The sequence below is a fragment of the Peromyscus californicus genome, unplaced genomic scaffold, assembly GCF_007827085.1.
Source record: "Peromyscus californicus insignis strain IS unplaced genomic scaffold, ASM782708v3 Scaffold_5__1_contigs__length_169319896, whole genome shotgun sequence".
NCBI classification, from domain to species: domain Eukaryota; kingdom Metazoa; phylum Chordata; class Mammalia; order Rodentia; family Cricetidae; genus Peromyscus; species Peromyscus californicus.
This window is the reverse complement of record NW_026294573.1, coordinates 57046709-57063505: the sequence shown is the minus strand read 5'-3', so window position 1 is coordinate 57063505 and position 16797 is coordinate 57046709. Positions and strand designations below refer to the sequence as shown.

The following is a 16797-nucleotide window of genomic DNA, read 5'->3' as shown; positions in this document are numbered from 1 at the left end:
CTACTAGTGTTTATCTCTGTAGCCAAATCTTAGCTAATTAGGGCAATGTGTGAAGGGATGGCATGTACATGATAGGTGTTAAGCAGTACATGAACTGTGATTAGAATAAATTTTAAAATTTCCTTCCATTGCTAATTTATCTGAATTTACTAAGAGAATTCCAAAACCTAGACATTATTTTAGAAGATGTTAATATGTTTTACACTGTAATTTGTATTGTAATTTCTTATTTGTATTGTATTGTATTTTCTTATAGACATACCCAATGAATACCAAAGTTCAGAAATTGAGGATTTACTATGTATCATGCTAAAGGAGGAAAATATAAGACCCTTCTTCAATATTTTTAGTGTATTAAATCTGTGTTTAGTTCTTCAAACTAGCTAATTTTTTGTCTTTAATAAAGCAAGTGAAAAAATTATGAACTTATGTGAAAACATAACCAAATCCTACTTCATTCTATAAAACATCACAATTGAATATATTTAAAAATAATATTCAAAGCATCTCATCCCTGTGGTTTTGGTAGTTTTATAGGAAAGCTAAATCTTTTGTTTATTTCTCTGCATATGCAGAACATAAATCGTATGAAACAAATATCCTCCATCACTAACCAAGAGCTAAAGATGATGCAGGATGACCTCAGCTTTAAATCAACTGAAATGCAGAAGTCACAGACAACAGCTAGGAATTTGACCTCAGGTAAGAACAGAGGCTAAGAGTTCATATTCTCTATTTTTTGTATAGCAAATTGGAACTTCAAAACTCATCTTCATTCTTTTTGAGTTCTTTTGAAACTCCCATAAGGAAGGATCTAAATGCAATCTGAGAATTCTATGTGCCATTACTCAGGAACTTGCTAGTAGGACATTGGCATAGTCTCATTCATTTAAGAATATTTACTGAATATAGACTATTGCCAGCTTCTGAAGGCTTTGATGTACCATTTTGTGTATGTATGTGTGTGTGGTGCTAGATATCTGTCCTCCTGCTGACCTACAATATTTGAATTTAGATTAAACCTATTTTAAGTCATCAAAAAACTTTGTGTCAAGTGGCATAGGTTCGAGATCAGATACAAAGAATAAAGTTATAAAAAATTCATATAGAATCTTGAGTTTCTGTACTGGCGGATTCTGAGTGTTTATCATGGTGTGGTGACTGAATTAGCTGTTTTTGTCTGTTTGGATATACACTGGCACGTAATGAGTTTAGAGAAAATGAAGACTTAATGTTTGCTTATTTGTGTATTTTTTTTACTTCTGTATTTAAGGGTCCAAGCTGGGTAGATGGTTAAGTCAGTAAAGTGCTTACAAGCAAGGGGAACCTGAGTTTGGATCCCTACTGCTCACTCTGAAGCTGGGCATGGTGACATGTATGTAATCTCAATACTGAGGTGATGGAGACAAGCAGTTCTCTGGGGTTACCGAAAAGCCAGCTAGCCTTGTTACATTGTTGAGCTCCAGGTTCAGTGAGAAACGCTGTCTCAAAAATAAGGTGGAGAGTGACTGAGGAGGATAACCATGGTCAACATCTGGCCTCCACATGTATGTGCACACACAGGCATGCCCAGCACATATGCATATGCGCACACACAATGTTTAAGTATACTAGAAATGGAATAACTATACTTTATGGGGATTCCCAAAATCTAAAATGTTGTTGGCAATAAAACTTACTCTGACTTGAACTGACTATTCATGCTTTTTATTGTAGGAATAGTCATGTACTTGATCGCCCAGTACTGTCTCAGATCTTGCTGTGGGAGTTACACAGTTAGTGTATGTATTATGTTAGCGTCTAACATCCAAAGAAATCTGTGTTTGAAAGCATGGTTGCCCAGGAGTTAGATAGGGAATTATGGGCCTATAATGCATACTGCCTCAGTCACCCTTTCCTGCTCTTAAAATTATTAATGATGATAATAAGATGCTAGTTAATTAAAAGTTATACCAAAAATAGACAATTTCTGTTATTCTATGTTTAAAAAACATTTTGTACGTAGATTTGTGTAGTTTGTTTGCCATAGGATTACTAGTTCTGGTGAATTACATGCCAAAGAACTAGAAGAGGTACATTCCAGTGTTGGCTTACATCTGCAATTACGTTTTATTTTTTTAGTATGTTAAAAATACACCAAACTTAGTATCTAAGCTGCTGTTCACTTTATTTTTTAGGTTTGTATATAAAGTAAATGAGTGTCACAGTGGTATGTTCATACATGTGTGCATGTTTGTCATTGTGCTTGGTTTTTTACGAATCTCTCATGCCCTCTGTCCCACTTCATTGATACCCTTCCTCCCTCCAAATACCACTTCCATTTTCCCCTCTTCCCTCCCCATCCCCTCACCTCTTCCTCCCTGGCCACAGTTCCCTTTATGCTAATAAGACATATGTACACACACACAAATTTAAGTTTAGCATTCATGAGAGCAAACATGGTATTTGTCTCTCTGAATCTGGCTTATTTTGTGCAACATAATGATTTCTAGTAGCCAATTTTCCTGCAGATGTATGATCTCATTCTTGATGGCTAATTACAATTCCATTGTGTATATGCACTACATTTTCTATATTTCTTCACCTGTTGATGGACTCCAGGCTGGTCCTACTGCTTTGTTGTTAGAAATGGTACAGCAATAAACATGGATGTGTAAGTACCTCTGTGATTGTTGACTCGTATCATTTTAGTTTTTTGAGGAGCCTCCACACTGATTTCTGTCCTATCTTCAATGGTTTACATTCCCTCCAGCAGTGTTTGCTGTTTATTTTCTTGACAATCCATCTGAACCAGTTTTACATGTGTATAGTCTGGTAGTGTTTACTGTATACACAAGATTATACAGCAGAGCTCCAGAACTTTTTCATCTTGTGAAACTGAAATTTTATCATTGAACAACTCCCTGTTCCCTCTGTTCTAACTCATGGCATTCACATTTCTACTTCTGTTTCTGTGAATTTGCCTCTTAAGAGTGCCTCATGTGAGTGCAGTCATGTGTTGTGTTGTGACTGGCTTGCTTTGCTTAGCATAGTACACTCAAGTTTCCTCCATGTTGTATCATAGGACAGAATTTCCTTTTTGTATGGCTGCTGAGTAATATTTCATTGCACATATATATGCTGCACTTTATCCACTCATCAATATTTAGATTGCTTCTCTCTTATTTTTAGGTTCTTGGGCTAATTTGAGTATTTTAAAGCCTGTATTCTTCTCTATAAACTAAGAAATTACATTGTCTATATAGTTACTTATCTAAGGTTGATATTAATTCAACAAGCTTTTTCCTCCTTTAAGTTATCTCAGTGCAACAGACAGTGAAAAACGTTTCTTAAAGGCAAATGTAAAGCCCAGGAACAAAGTCAGTGATTAGGACTGCATTGTTTACCAACCTTCAGGCTTTGTGTTTACATTTCCTTTGAGAACTAGTCACTGTGCTTTCTTCAGATGTGCAGTTGAGAAAGAGTGAGAACTGACTTCAATAGAGATGAAAAAGACAGTCTGTCACTATGGCCAAGTTTTCCTTTTTCTGAAAATTTTCTTTAGTAAGATTTGAATTTTTTTTTTTTTTTTTTTTTTTGGTTTTTCGAGACAGGGTTTCTCTGTGTAGCTTTGCGCCTTTCCTGGGACTCACTTGGTAGCCCAGGCTGGCCTCGAACTCACAGAGATCCGCCTGGCTCTGCCTCCCGAGTGCTGGGATTAAAGGCGTGCGCCACCACCGCCCGGCAAGATTTGAATTTTGATGTTGTAATTTATTTCTTCTACTATTTCTTTCTTTTGTTTGTTTAAGCCTTCATTCTTTTCTTTATATCATTGCCCACACTTAAGAATTTTCTTTTATCTGAAAATCATCAGAGGTTTATGATAATCTTCTTAACTGTTCTGAGATAATGTATGTTAATAGTGCCCTTCTGTGAATTGCCTCCCTTTCTGTCTTTGAGATTGTTACTGGAACCCACATGGAACCCCCCTCCCCCCCACCCCCGTGTCTCTTAATGGAGTACTCTTACTCTCAAGGGGCAACATTACTTCCTAGAGAAAGGGTGAAAGAAACCCTGTCAGGAGAGTGAGATGACTGTGATTGAGTAAAAGGAAAAACAAGCCAACGAAAGGTTCCTATGGGGATTAATAATACAAACAACTTGAGAAGCACTTACACTGCAGGGTAGAGGCAAGGAATCTTGCTCGCAGTAGTTTTTATTTATACTTTTAGAAAGGAAACTCTGGGGAGTAAACAGATGTGCTGATGGCAGAATATTTCAGAAACATTTCCCCAGGTCAAAGTGGCTCCTCCTGAGATTTTGCTGCTCAGTACACGCTGGTTGGTAAACTCTGCAACTTCATAGCATATCAGAAGGAACTAGACTGCTTCCTCTTCCTGTCTCTTCCCTTGCAGAAGCTTTCAGCTTTTCATAGGGACCTGATGCAAAAGGGAGATAAACTTTACCCTATACCAACCATTTTTTCCTTTTCTCAGTTTGTATAGTTCTTAAATGTATTTCCTGAGTATGTATTCAAACTGTATTTCAGTTCAGTTTGTGCAACTGCTTACTTCAGTTAGCGCATTTCCTCTCTATATTATTAAAGTCCTACAATAAGCCTTGGTAACTTGTTCAGCACTTTATTCTCATTATAACTGTTTGTAACCTTAGCCAAGATATGACTCCAAATTAAGGCTTTTATGGTTTTGGATTTCTGAGATAGTCTTATTATGTTGCCTAGGCTGGCCTTGAACTCAGAGTCCTCCTGCCTCAGCCTCTGGATGCCAGGATAACAAGTATGTGCCTAGCTTGAAATTGAAACTATAATAACATTTAAATCTTGTTGTACATATATATATTTCAATATACTTAAGTTTAAAACTCTGAAGGGGATAAATGAAACATTCAAGGAATACTAGCTTAATTATACCAATTTCAAAATATTTGGTTGTGTAACAACCCTTTTTAAAAGTGACTGCTGTGTGTTTGTATGTGTGGGTGCATGTGTGTGCATAGAGAGGCCCAAAGCTGATGGTAGGGATCTCCCTCAATCACTTTCCACTTTATTGAGACAAAGTCTCTCAACAAACCCTGAACTTGCCAGTTGTGGCTCATCTAGGTAGCCAATTTGTTTTGGGGTTCCCTGTCTCTCTGCCTCCTGAGTGCTGGGGTTAGAGGCAGCTGCCATGCCTGCCCACCACTTTTGTGGGTCTGGGGAATCCAGACTCTGGTCCCCGTTCTTATGCTGTAAGCACTTTGCCCACTGAGCATCTCCATAACCCACAACCCCCTTTTAAAATCAGTGACTTTTTAAAGCACTCTTTTTCTTACTCATAATCATTTTAAATGAGTACTTAGTGAAATTTAATATCCATTATACTGAATTTCTGTTCTTGTTCTGGGCTGCCATAGCTTCTTATCTCTGAAGTTACACATAACTTCCTTTGGAGCACTGATCTTCTCAATTGTTCAGTTGTATTGCAAAAGATAAGTATTTTTCTAGGTATTTAGTACCATGCCCTCTCCCTATCCCTTCTGTTCCCTCCCTCTCCCCTCTCCCTAATCATGCTGCTTAAAATGTTCTGCGTTCAAAGTGCTAATGTGATGTCTAGTGTGTTCCTAAGGAGAAGAAGTTTATTACATACTCTAAGAAGAAAATGTAAATTAAATATGCATCGTTCATAAATAAGGTGTAGTGCTGTTTGCTGTGAGTTAATTATTAACACTCATGAATATATATTAAATAAAATGCCCTTAAAAAGAAACAGATGCCAGGCGGTGGTGGCGCAAGCCTTTAATCCCAGCACTTGGGAGGCAGAGGCAGGCGGATCTTTATGAGTTCAAGGCCAGCCTGGTCTAGATGAGCGAGATCCAGGAAAGGCACAAAGCTGCACAGAGAAACCCTGTCTCGAAAAACCTAAAAAAAAAAAAAGAAACAGATGCTGTAAAATTGTATATTGGTCAGGTGACTAAAATGTGCCCAGAGGCTCTAAAATCCTAAGGCTAGTCATGTAAAAGGAGTGGATTTTAATTATTACCTTAAATTCTTATGCTTCAGACAGCCAGCGCCTGCAGCTGGATCTACAGAAAATGGAACTTCTGGAAAGTAAGATGACAGAGGAGCAACAGTCTCTGAAAAGCAAAATTAAGCAACTGACTGCTGACCTGGAGACATACAGTGACCTAGCAGCATTAAAATCGTCAGCCGAAGAGAAGAAGAAGGTAGATGCTCTACACAATCTTTGAAGATTATCACCCAAATAATGTCTTTTCCTTCTTTTCTTTCTTTTTCCTCCCTCCCCTTTCTTTCTTTCTTAAGACAGGCTCTCAAGTATCTCAGGTGGGCCCCAAACGTGCTCTGTAGTAATGGTGGCCTTGAACTTTCTGATCTTTCTGCCTCCTCTCTAAATCTGAGGATTATAAGAGTGTGCTACTATGCATGGTTTACTTGGGACAAAAACCAGGGCCTCACATGCTAGGTTAGCACTCTCCCAAGTGAGCTTCAGATCCAGCCCCTAGCAGTTTTTCCTGGATTGACATTAATTCATATGTGCTTTATAGGATTTACTACTTTTAGTATATTATTTGACATACAAACTAAGAAGAAGTAATAAAATTTGTTATATGTATCGTAATCTAGAGAAACCTAGAGGTTTTAAAAGAAGGTAAAAATTAAAAAAGTATAAGTTGCTCCCTACTACAGAGCATTCCAACCTATGGCCTTTGCTGAGTGCAGATTTGGACTATATTTGTATTATAGGTCTCCACTTTAGACTCATCAGTGTCTCTCCATTGCCATTTGCCTTAATTTAAAGTAAATCTTTGGGGGTCAGGATAGATATGAAAGCATTTATTGAGTTATTATTGCAGTTACTATTCATATAGCTTATTATTCAAAAGGTATTTTTGTAAATAAGTCTTAAAGTAATTATAACTCTGGTGGAATTTTACAGAATAAACCATTACATTTCTAAGCCAAATGTGAAAATGTGTTTTGTTGTTGTTGTTTTTTTTTTTGTTGTTGTTGTTTTTTTTGAGACAGAGTTTCTCTGTGTAGCTTTGGAGCCTGTCCTGGAACTCACTTTGTAGACCAGGCTGGCTTCAAACTCACAGAAATCCACCTGCCTCTGCCTCCTGAGTGCTGGGATTAAAGGTGTGCGTCACCACTGCCCAGTTCCAAATGTGATTTCTATGTTGGCTTTCTAGACATTTGCTATAGCTTCTATATGTTACTATTTGGATCTCTCTAGAAACTGCATCAAGAAAGAACAGTATTATCAACCCACAGAAATGCCTTTAAGAAGATCATGGAGAAGCTGACAGCAGATTATGAGACACTGAAAACACAACTCCAGGAAAATGAGACGCACGCTCAGGTGAGAGCACTCCAAGCTGTTCTGTCTTGTTCCTAGTCTGTGTTTTCAGTCCACACTGCTTTGCTCCTGTTCTTGTTTCATTTTGGTTTTAGACCTGCCTTATAAGCGTTCTAGATTTTTTTTTTTATACTTTGAAACAGTGAGATTCTGTACTATTCTCTCTTTAGTATGAATTAATTTCTGCCTTATTCCTTCAGTAAGCCTATATGAAAGGCCAGTTTTACAACATGTGCTCTTCAGGGCATGGCCATTACATCACTCTGGGTGAGTGCTTTAAAATTTATCAAAAGTAAAGAGAAACTTCTGTTGAAATGCCACAAAAACTACAAATAACATAAAGACCAATGACAGATTTTTTTGTCTTTTTTTTTTTTTTTTCCGAGACAGGGTTTCTCTAGCCGTCCTGAATCTTGCTCTGTAGACCAGGCTGGCCTTGAAGTCACAGAGGTCCACCTGCCTCTGCCTCCCAAGTGCTGGGATTAAAGGCGTGCACCACCACACCCGACTTTATTGTCATTTTGAAATGAGTAAAACAGATATACAAGGCACCCACGTATACACTTTTATGTGTACACACACATATATATATACACACACTTCCTGTGTGTTTAGCTGGGACCGTTTGTTGTTGTTTCCATTTATTTTTGTTCTTTGATACTTTCCTACATGTCTGTCTTGAGCTTACACACACCCACTCTTGCTCCTGCCCTGCTGAAACCCTTCTCCCTAACAATCCCTGTCCTACTTTGGTAAGTTTTTATACACACTGACCTTAAGATTGCTTGTGTCAGGGTGTTGTGGGTGTTATTTACTACAGCATGGGCAACTTATTTTTTTTATTGAAGATAAATTTTTTTTCATACAATAAATTCTGATTATGATTTCCCCCGTCATCTCCTCCCAGATCCCTGCTACTTCCCCACTCACTCAATTCTACACTTTCTTTTTCTCTTTCTGTTTAGAAAACAAGCAGGCAAGTAAAACAAACAAACAAACAAACAAACCAGAATTTAAAAAAAACATGAGAAAAAATAAAGAAAAAGCATGGGAAACACATACTTGCATGCATTCATGTGCATGTACACACACACAACCCATAAATTACAAAATTGGAAACTGTTATATATAAGCAAAAGAACAGTAAGATAGAAAATATCCAAACAAAGCATTATGAGACAAAAACGCTCCAAAAATATTGAGTTTGTTTGGTTTGGACCATCTACTTTGGACCTGCCATTAAGTGTGGTTTGTATACCCAGCAAGACTGTTTTGGAAAAAAACTAATTTTTCCTTGGCAAGCTGTTGACATTTAGAAATAGCTTCTGGGTCAGGAATGGGGGCTCATGTCTACTTTCTCTCTCTGTGCTGAGACTTCGTCTGTTTTGAACCTGTGCAGACCCTGTACATGCTGCCACAGTCTCTGTGAGTTCATATTAGCATCGATCCTGTTATATCTGGAAGATACTGTTGCCTTGGTGTCTTTCATCCCCACTGGCTCTTAAAATCTTTACGCCTCCTCTTATAGCTCCCTGAGATGTGGGCATCTTCTTAGTGGCTCCATCACTGAGGAAAATGACAATCCTTCCTGCAGTACCTACTAACTGTGCCCATATTCCCTCAGCTGGGGTGGAGCCTGGTGAACCCATGTTGATGGAACCAGTCTTATGCACACAGCTGTAGTGAGTCCATGAGTCAATTGCCATGTCATTTCCAGAAAACATTGTTTTTCAGTACTCATCCACAACCTCTGCATTTACATTCTTTCCACTCTTTCCACAATATTCCCTGAGCCCTGAGGGGGATGGATTGAGGCTTGTGATATAGATGTACTCTTAGGGCTGAGCATGCTCCAGTCACTTATGCTCCTTACTTTGTCCATTTGTAAGTCTTTGCATTAACTGCAGTCAGTGCAAAAAGAAGCCTTTCTGATAAAGGCTGAGAACAGCACTAAACTCAGAGTGCAACTGGCACCTGTTTGTCTACCTGTCCAGCTACTTTGTAGGTGTATGTGTGTATGCATGTCACTGTGTGTGTTTGGAGATCGTATATAATATACTACTACATGATAAAGCATAGGTTACAGAACCAATCTCTTATTGGACATTTAGGTAATTTCTAGTCTTAAACTGTTCTAATAATACTATTGTGGGAGGCCAGCTCCTACCTTTTCAAGGGTTCCTAGAGGAGGAGAGAGGGATAAGAAAATATTAGATGGGAAGATAGTGAAGAGGAGAAAGACAGAAACACAGGATAGCTTCAGGAGGACCTGGGTCAATAACCAATGGCCTTTTCTGTTTATTCAAAAGGGCTTTTTTAAAAATGCCAAGGGGTGGGGCAAAAGACCTCCTCCTTGCTAGATCAAAGCACACTGCACAGCCAAGTGTAGACCATTCCAAACACCTGGTAACCGTGCCCATGGTCAAATCATTCCCATATGCAGCCCTGCTGGATAAAAGCAAGCTCAGATTCTCCGACTCTGAGTAGTTTGGGCCTCCACAAATTCCCCCTTCTTAATAATATAAATCTCAACTGGGAGTACAGAACTTAATTCTATTCAGCTCTAAATCAGCTTTTCCACTAAGAGCTTGCAAATAGCTGGAATGATTATAGCAATACTCCTGCTTCTTATAGCTGCTATGCCTTCTAGTAAAGGAGTAGAGGATGATAAAGATGGAATGGCCTTTTTGAATGGGGCTAAGATGTCTGTAGCAGTCTTAGCTGCACCAAGCCCTTTTTTTAAAGCAACCGCATCAGATAAATCAGTAAATTCCTGATGCAGCTGCATCCAACCTAAAGACTCCTTAGCTTCACCAAACCATGATTCATTAATATCAACAGGTTAACATCATTCTAGCATGAATATTACTATACACATTTACAGTTATTGCAAACTTACATCCAAAAGCTAACTCTCAATAGGACTATTTACACTTTACAAGCTTTAGCAAACATCTAAAAGCAATCTTTCAATAGAACTATTTATACTTTTTGCTAACAAAACATAGGGTATATTAACACAAATTATCATCAGTCCACTCAAAGGACGAGAAAATATTTTTTTTTTAATTAAAGAGACTGAGGACTATTAACTCCCCCTTTTCTTTATAATTTTTTAGGCTGTGAGCCTGGTTAGAAAAAAAAACCCAAACTTCTCCATTTAAATAGTTCCATTTTTAAAACAAAACAGTTCATGAGTCATCACAGTTAATAAAGCATATATGCATACACAAAACAATTCATAAGTCATTATAATTGATAGAGTATATAGGTGAAATCAAAATTGTCCCATTTCTGAGGTTTGCAAAAGTTCAAAAAGTCAGTTCTAATAACAGTCTTGAAGTTCAACTCACAGCCCAAGATCAAGGCCTGGCTTGTCAGCCATCCTGAAGTCTTTGTATAACAGTCCAAGTCGTAATAACTCTTACGCAAACAGTTCCATATATGAGGAGTCCCATTACCCAGATTTATTGCAGCTCCCCATGCAACAACTCAACTCAGTTCAAACAAGTGTCTCTGAAAGTCGTTCTCAGTTACAGCAGCATTTTATGGCAGTCTTCCCCTAGGAACCTTGTCCTAGAAAAAAGCTGTTAGCTCCACAATAGCTTAGTGGTGCAGAGTCCTTTCAAAAGAGACTTACAGCCAGCAAAAAGAAACTGCACCTTTGGCTCCTGGCTTTCACAGCTTTCACAGTCCTGGTCTGTCTGTGCCTCCTGCAACCGGCCCACCTTGCCCTAGGACTCTCAATTGCTTCGTAACGCTTGGGCTCAAGGAGCCACCCCTGCTGCTACTAGCTATGGCAGGAAAGTAGGATATACAGAATGAAAAAAGATAAAAAGTCCTGAGGCAAAAAAAAGATGAATAGAAACAGATTAAATTAAGTTAAAAGAGCTAATGGGAGAAGCCTAAGCTAAGGCTCAGCATTCATAATTAATAAGTCTCTGTGTGTTTATTTGGAAGCTGGTTGTCAGCCCCCAAAAAATTACAACAACAGTTCTGTCTAATCAGGCTGAGTTACAATTCTAAATGCATGAAATTTCCTGATTTATGTAGTAGTATGATCAAGATACAAAAACCAAAATCAGGTCATGTTATTCCCTTTTACCCAGAAATGACCATTTCTAACACATTGGTATATGTGGGCTTGGAGACATATTCCTTTTTGCATCAATTCATCACATCATATTCTTATAAAAGTGAAATAATTACATTAAAAACAGTATTTAAACATTTCCTTTAAAAATTTAACCTCTTTTAAAATGTTTCTCCTAGCTATCACAGTGTGTGGATGTACTATTTAAATAGATACTTTATTTATGTCTACTGAAAGAAATAGATAGAATTTTGTAAGAGTTTGCAGTAACTATTAAAGTTTAGAAATCACTCATTTATGTATCTGCTTTCCCTGTCAGTCTGTTTCTACTTCATAATGTAAAAACCTAAAGATGGATTTGTAATTGACAATGTAAAAATTTGCTGAGTGGGGATGAGTGCTAGAGAAAAATGTAAGAAAAGTTTTGTAAATACATTATGTTGTCTGAAATGGTTTGTTGGGAAAAAGACTGCCCCTTTTTTTTTTTTTTTAAACTGTTGGCATTCCTCTTCCATTACATAGATGATGTAAGGCACTGGGCAGACACCATTAGTTAGTTGCTTTTTTCCCAAATCATAACATGAGCCACAATATTAAATATATCTCTATAGTTTTGTATTTTGTCAATCTTTACTAATTAAATAAAATCCTTGTCTCTAAATCTTTTATAACTGTTTTCTTAAAAAGTTTTTGTATTTATAAGTAATTTCTTATTATATATTATTTGAATAAGTTATAGAGAGAAAACAAGATTGGCATTTACTTTAATGGTAAGTGTCAAGGCAAGTCAGTAATGTGGATGTAAAAGGAATTTGATATGGTGTGGTCCTTATATCACTTGTACAGCACTTAGAAGGTCTGTTGCCGTGTAAGAATAAAAAGGAACATGTCTGGTACTTGACTTTTTAAAAGGTTATTAAAGATTTATTGCCAGAATGTGCTGACTGCTTCCTTAAGGGCCATCCTAATTTTCAGGTCTTATTTATGACAGCTAGACCTGATTTAATAAGTCCTAGCTCAAGGACCACATATTTTACACAGTTACCCATGATTTCATCCTGATATCTAAATTTATCTCTCTGGAGGAAACAATAGGATAGATATGTGTGCCCTGAAAATAATTTTTACACGAGAATTAGAAGAAACATTTTTCTTGTTTCTTCAAATACCATATTCTTTGAAATGTCCATTACTTCTTTGAAATGTCCAAGGAGAATATTATTTCAGTGTTTCAGTTTTCAGGCAGTCCTTTGCTTAGGGAAAACGATGTGTGTCCTAAAAAAGAAAAGCTATAACCTAGAGTTACAAGGTTAATTAAATCAGAAAAACAATTTATTCTATAACAGTGAAATTGTCTTCTGAGGAAGCAACCATCAATATAATATCCACATTCGTTTCCTGTTGATGCAGAAATTACTGTAGCAGTGCCAGCTTTTCACAGACTTGCTTACAATCTTCTCACTGCAGCTCTGCTCTTATCGGAGCCTGTGAAACGAGACAGGAAACTTCGTTCTGGAAATACGGAAGTTTTTCCTATATGGCTGAACCTTTGACAGTATTAGAATATATATTACCTTCATGGCAATAGACTTCCAGAATTCAAGGAGATTACCATCATGTCACATTTTTCTAAGTTATTTTACAAAAAGTCATAAACTAACTTTCAGTGTTTATTGGCCTAATAAACATTTTTACTGTTTTTAATTGAAATAAATGTAGCAAAACCTTTTGTAGAATTTAGCATTGTCCTAAATATAACTATTGTATGATCTAATCTAATCTAAGTTTCTTCTCTGGCAACTCTCACTTTATTTAATAGAATGCAAGAAATTGGTATGATTTAAAATCAAGTATTATTTTTCATACCTTCTCAAAAGGATGTGTAATGATTTTGAATATGAGAATCAGTTAACATTCACTTTTTGTGTTTCTAGCTTACAAATTTGGAGAGGAAGTGGCAGCACCTTGAGCAAAATAATTTCGTGATGAAAGAGTGTATCCTTTAAACTGGTTTAATATGTCCTTACAAATACTTGAATGTACAAAACTCTGAACTAATTATTTGGGGGCGGTCATAAAGACTAGCATCACTTTCTGCTCTACAGTAGTTAGAAGGTGTTTACTCAGAGTATTTATGAGAAAACTTATTTTGGCGATTACCCAAAGAGAAGTATGAAGTCATCATATAGGATAGTGGTTAAGGGCATACATTATAGAGTCAGATGATCAAATTTTGATAGAGTCGGATGATCAAATTTTGAATGTTGATTCTGTCATTGGTAAGCTTCAGTCTTTAGACAGTTCTCTTGATCTGTTTTAAGCCTTAATTTTATCATCTTTAAAACAGTTTGGACTCATAGAGTTTAGATATAGTTATAGGTGTTAGTTGTTTATAATGCTAAAACTTGGCTATATGAACAGCAGAGAGTAACCAGTCAGGATCATAAGAAATTTGACCTCTGAGTATATTCGTGTTATACTTGATTCAACTGCATCTTTTTCTACCAAGATGATACTTATATCTTATCTTTCATGTCATTCTATCTAAGAGGCAACAGTTGCTGAGGGCATGCATTGTGAAATCACAACAAACATCTCTCCAGAATGTATTTCCTGTTACCTTTGACTTATTCAAGAGCATCTGCCTTCAAAACAAAATCCTGACTCAGTGGTACCATAGGTATTCTTTTAGGGTATTACTGCACTTCACTTCAGGGGCAGCAAGCACCTCAGCTTACTTCCAGTTAGGATGCCATAGAAACTGTTCATACTGTTTCAAACAACTCAGCTTAAAAGGCAGACTTTGGTATTCATGGGATATTTAAAAGCCTAGCATTCCAGTTTTATGCAACATAAATCCATATGACTCTGAAACAGTGAAGTCTAAGAGACTTGCCGGAAATTCTGTGTGATATTACAGAGAATAGTTTTTCCAAATGCTTCATTGTTCTAAGAGTAGAATTAGATTGAGCAACCTGACATTAAAAAATCAGAAGTGTTTATACCGCAAGTGAATTTTTTTGAAACAAGTTTTATTTGGCCTTTTTGTTTCAACTTATGCTTTGTTAAAATAAGATTATATCTTAAAATTATTCTAGTTGTACTTTTTCTGTACTGTTACATTCACTGTGACAAATACCCAGTCTGCTTCAGTTCCTTTCTGAGTCACAGACTACTGTTTTCACTGACATTGTTCCTCCTTAACTATGTAATTAGTCATAGCAACCAAGAGTCAAGAGAGTGATTACCAGCCAGTTATTAAAAATGTGATGAAGCAGATTGCAGAGTACAATAAAACCATCATGGATGCTCTACACAATGCCAGCAGAAGCTGAGACAGATTGCATCTAGAAGCATCCTCAAGCATGCTAAAAAAACTAGCTTCCCTTTGAAGAGTTAGACCCAGGTTTGTGAATGCCATGGTTTTGTAATCTCCTTGAAGGAGAGACATCTTGCATAGTAAATAGTTCAATAAAAGGTTTGCTGTTGTGAGTGTTTTTCTGTCCTCCCAGCCAGCTCCCAAACCATGACACAGACTTAATAATTATGAAAGTTTGACCGATAGCTTAGGCTTGTTTCTAATTAGCTCTTATAACTTAAATTAACCCATTTCTTCTAATCTGCATTCTTTTATGTGGCTCAGTTCCCTTTACTTGTAATGCCCATGCTGCCTTCTCTGTGTCCTGATGTCTCCACCCTTCTTCCCAGTGTCTTCTGTGCCTGGAAATCCTGCCTGGCTATTAGCCATTCAACTTTTTATTAAACCAGTCAAGGTGACACATCTTCACAGTGTACAAAAAGATTATTTTACAACATTCCCCCCTTTTTGTCTAAATAAAAAGGAATGGTTATAATTCTAACACAGTAGAACCCGTTTGGAATAATAGTAGATGATACTGTTTGGGATTAGGGAAGGCATGTCCTGAAAATGGATCCTGGAGACAGCATTAGGTGGAATTTAATTCACACTATACAAGGTGGGCTGCATCTAGAATTTGTAGAAATAGCTTTGGTGGGGAGTGCAGGAGAGGAGACATTCTAAAGAGATGCCTCCCTTTGATAGACTATTGATACAAAGGACTCCAATGGATTAAAAATTTCCCAGAAATCACATGCTGGTGGAGGAGAAAAGCTGGAACCTGGTACTTGCCAGAGAAGAAATTTGTCTCCCAGGGAAAGATTTTAAAGTGTTTAACAAACTGTTTAACAGACCACCTGGGAGAACAAACCAGAACCCAGCTCAGTGAAGGGTCAATGATGGGTAAGACTACTTATTGACCAGAACCAATTAATTATACACACCTCATGCCCTCTATTTAAAACAAAACATCATATCAGTATCCCAGAATGGCTTTGGGAGTTTCTGGGCCTCATTTTCCTGTTCCTTTTCCCAATGTGGCCATATCAAATAGACCTCCTTTTTCTACTTCTCACTATTAGTTATCTCATGTTTTTATTAGCATATATTAATTATACATAATAGGTTTCATTATGGCATTTTTGCACTTGTACATAAAATTTGAATCATATTCACCCTATCCCAGTTAACTTCTCTTATCCTACTCAACTGCTAAACCCCCTTTTCTTCCCAACTAGTCCCTCTTAATTTTTTTATTCTGACAGTGTCTTGCCCAGGCTAGCCATGACCTTATGGTCCTCCCACTACAGCCTCCCAAGTAGCTGAAATTACATGTGTGCCACCACACCAGGCACTATTAATGATATTCTTTTAGTTTGTGTAAGTTTAGGTAGAAGGATGACCCTGATTGAGCTTGGTTTACTATAAATCAGTGGTTTTCAACATCCCTAATGTTGTGACTTTTTAATATAGTTCTTCATATTGTGGTGACCTCAACCATAAAACTATTTTCATTGATACTTCATAACTAATTTTGCTAAGTAAATATCTGATATGCAGGATATCTGATACATGACCCATGTGAAATAGGTCACAGCTCACAGGCTGAGAACCACTGCTCTAGATTACTAATAATTTAGCTGAAGATCCAGGACAGCTATACTAAGGTGATAGTCATAAAATATGTTCTTCAGAGACTGAGTTTCTTGGGTTATCAGTAGACATTCTACCACTGAAGGATTTGTGGTCAGAGTTTGGGAACACTGAGTCAAAGGTAAATCGTTTTCTTGACTACTAAGAGCCATAAATCTGATATAATAAATGTGTATTTCTCAAAGCTGTTTGTCTCCAGAATTCTTGCTTTCATAGAGCCTCAGTCACATGAGATTTGTTATCCAAGAAATATACATCAGATTTTGTATACCAGTTTCTTCTCAAGTCCTTTGGAATGGTTTTTTTGCTCTCTATGGCTGGCTTCCTAAGTGTCTGTTCAT

The 16797-nt window shown here is 37.1% G+C and overlaps 1 protein-coding gene across 3 annotated transcripts in view; it reads left to right on the top strand.

Moving 5' to 3' along the window:
* Nucleotides 1–15222, top strand: part of Ift74 (intraflagellar transport 74) — an 83295-nt gene extending 68073 nt beyond the window's left edge. For all 3 annotated transcript variants that reach the window (XM_052715603.1, XM_052715602.1, XM_052715604.1), the window contains 5 exons: nucleotides 576–702; nucleotides 6038–6201; nucleotides 7230–7355; nucleotides 13380–13440; nucleotides 14662–15222. In XM_052715603.1, the coding sequence (XP_052571563.1) occupies nucleotides 576–702; nucleotides 6038–6201; nucleotides 7230–7355; nucleotides 13380–13440; nucleotides 14662–14780 (597 nt within the window). In that variant the 3' untranslated portion in view covers nucleotides 14781–15222. The remainder of the gene's footprint in view (nucleotides 1–575; nucleotides 703–6037; nucleotides 6202–7229; nucleotides 7356–13379; nucleotides 13441–14661) is intronic.
* The last annotated feature ends 1575 nt before the right edge of the window (nucleotides 15223–16797 follow it).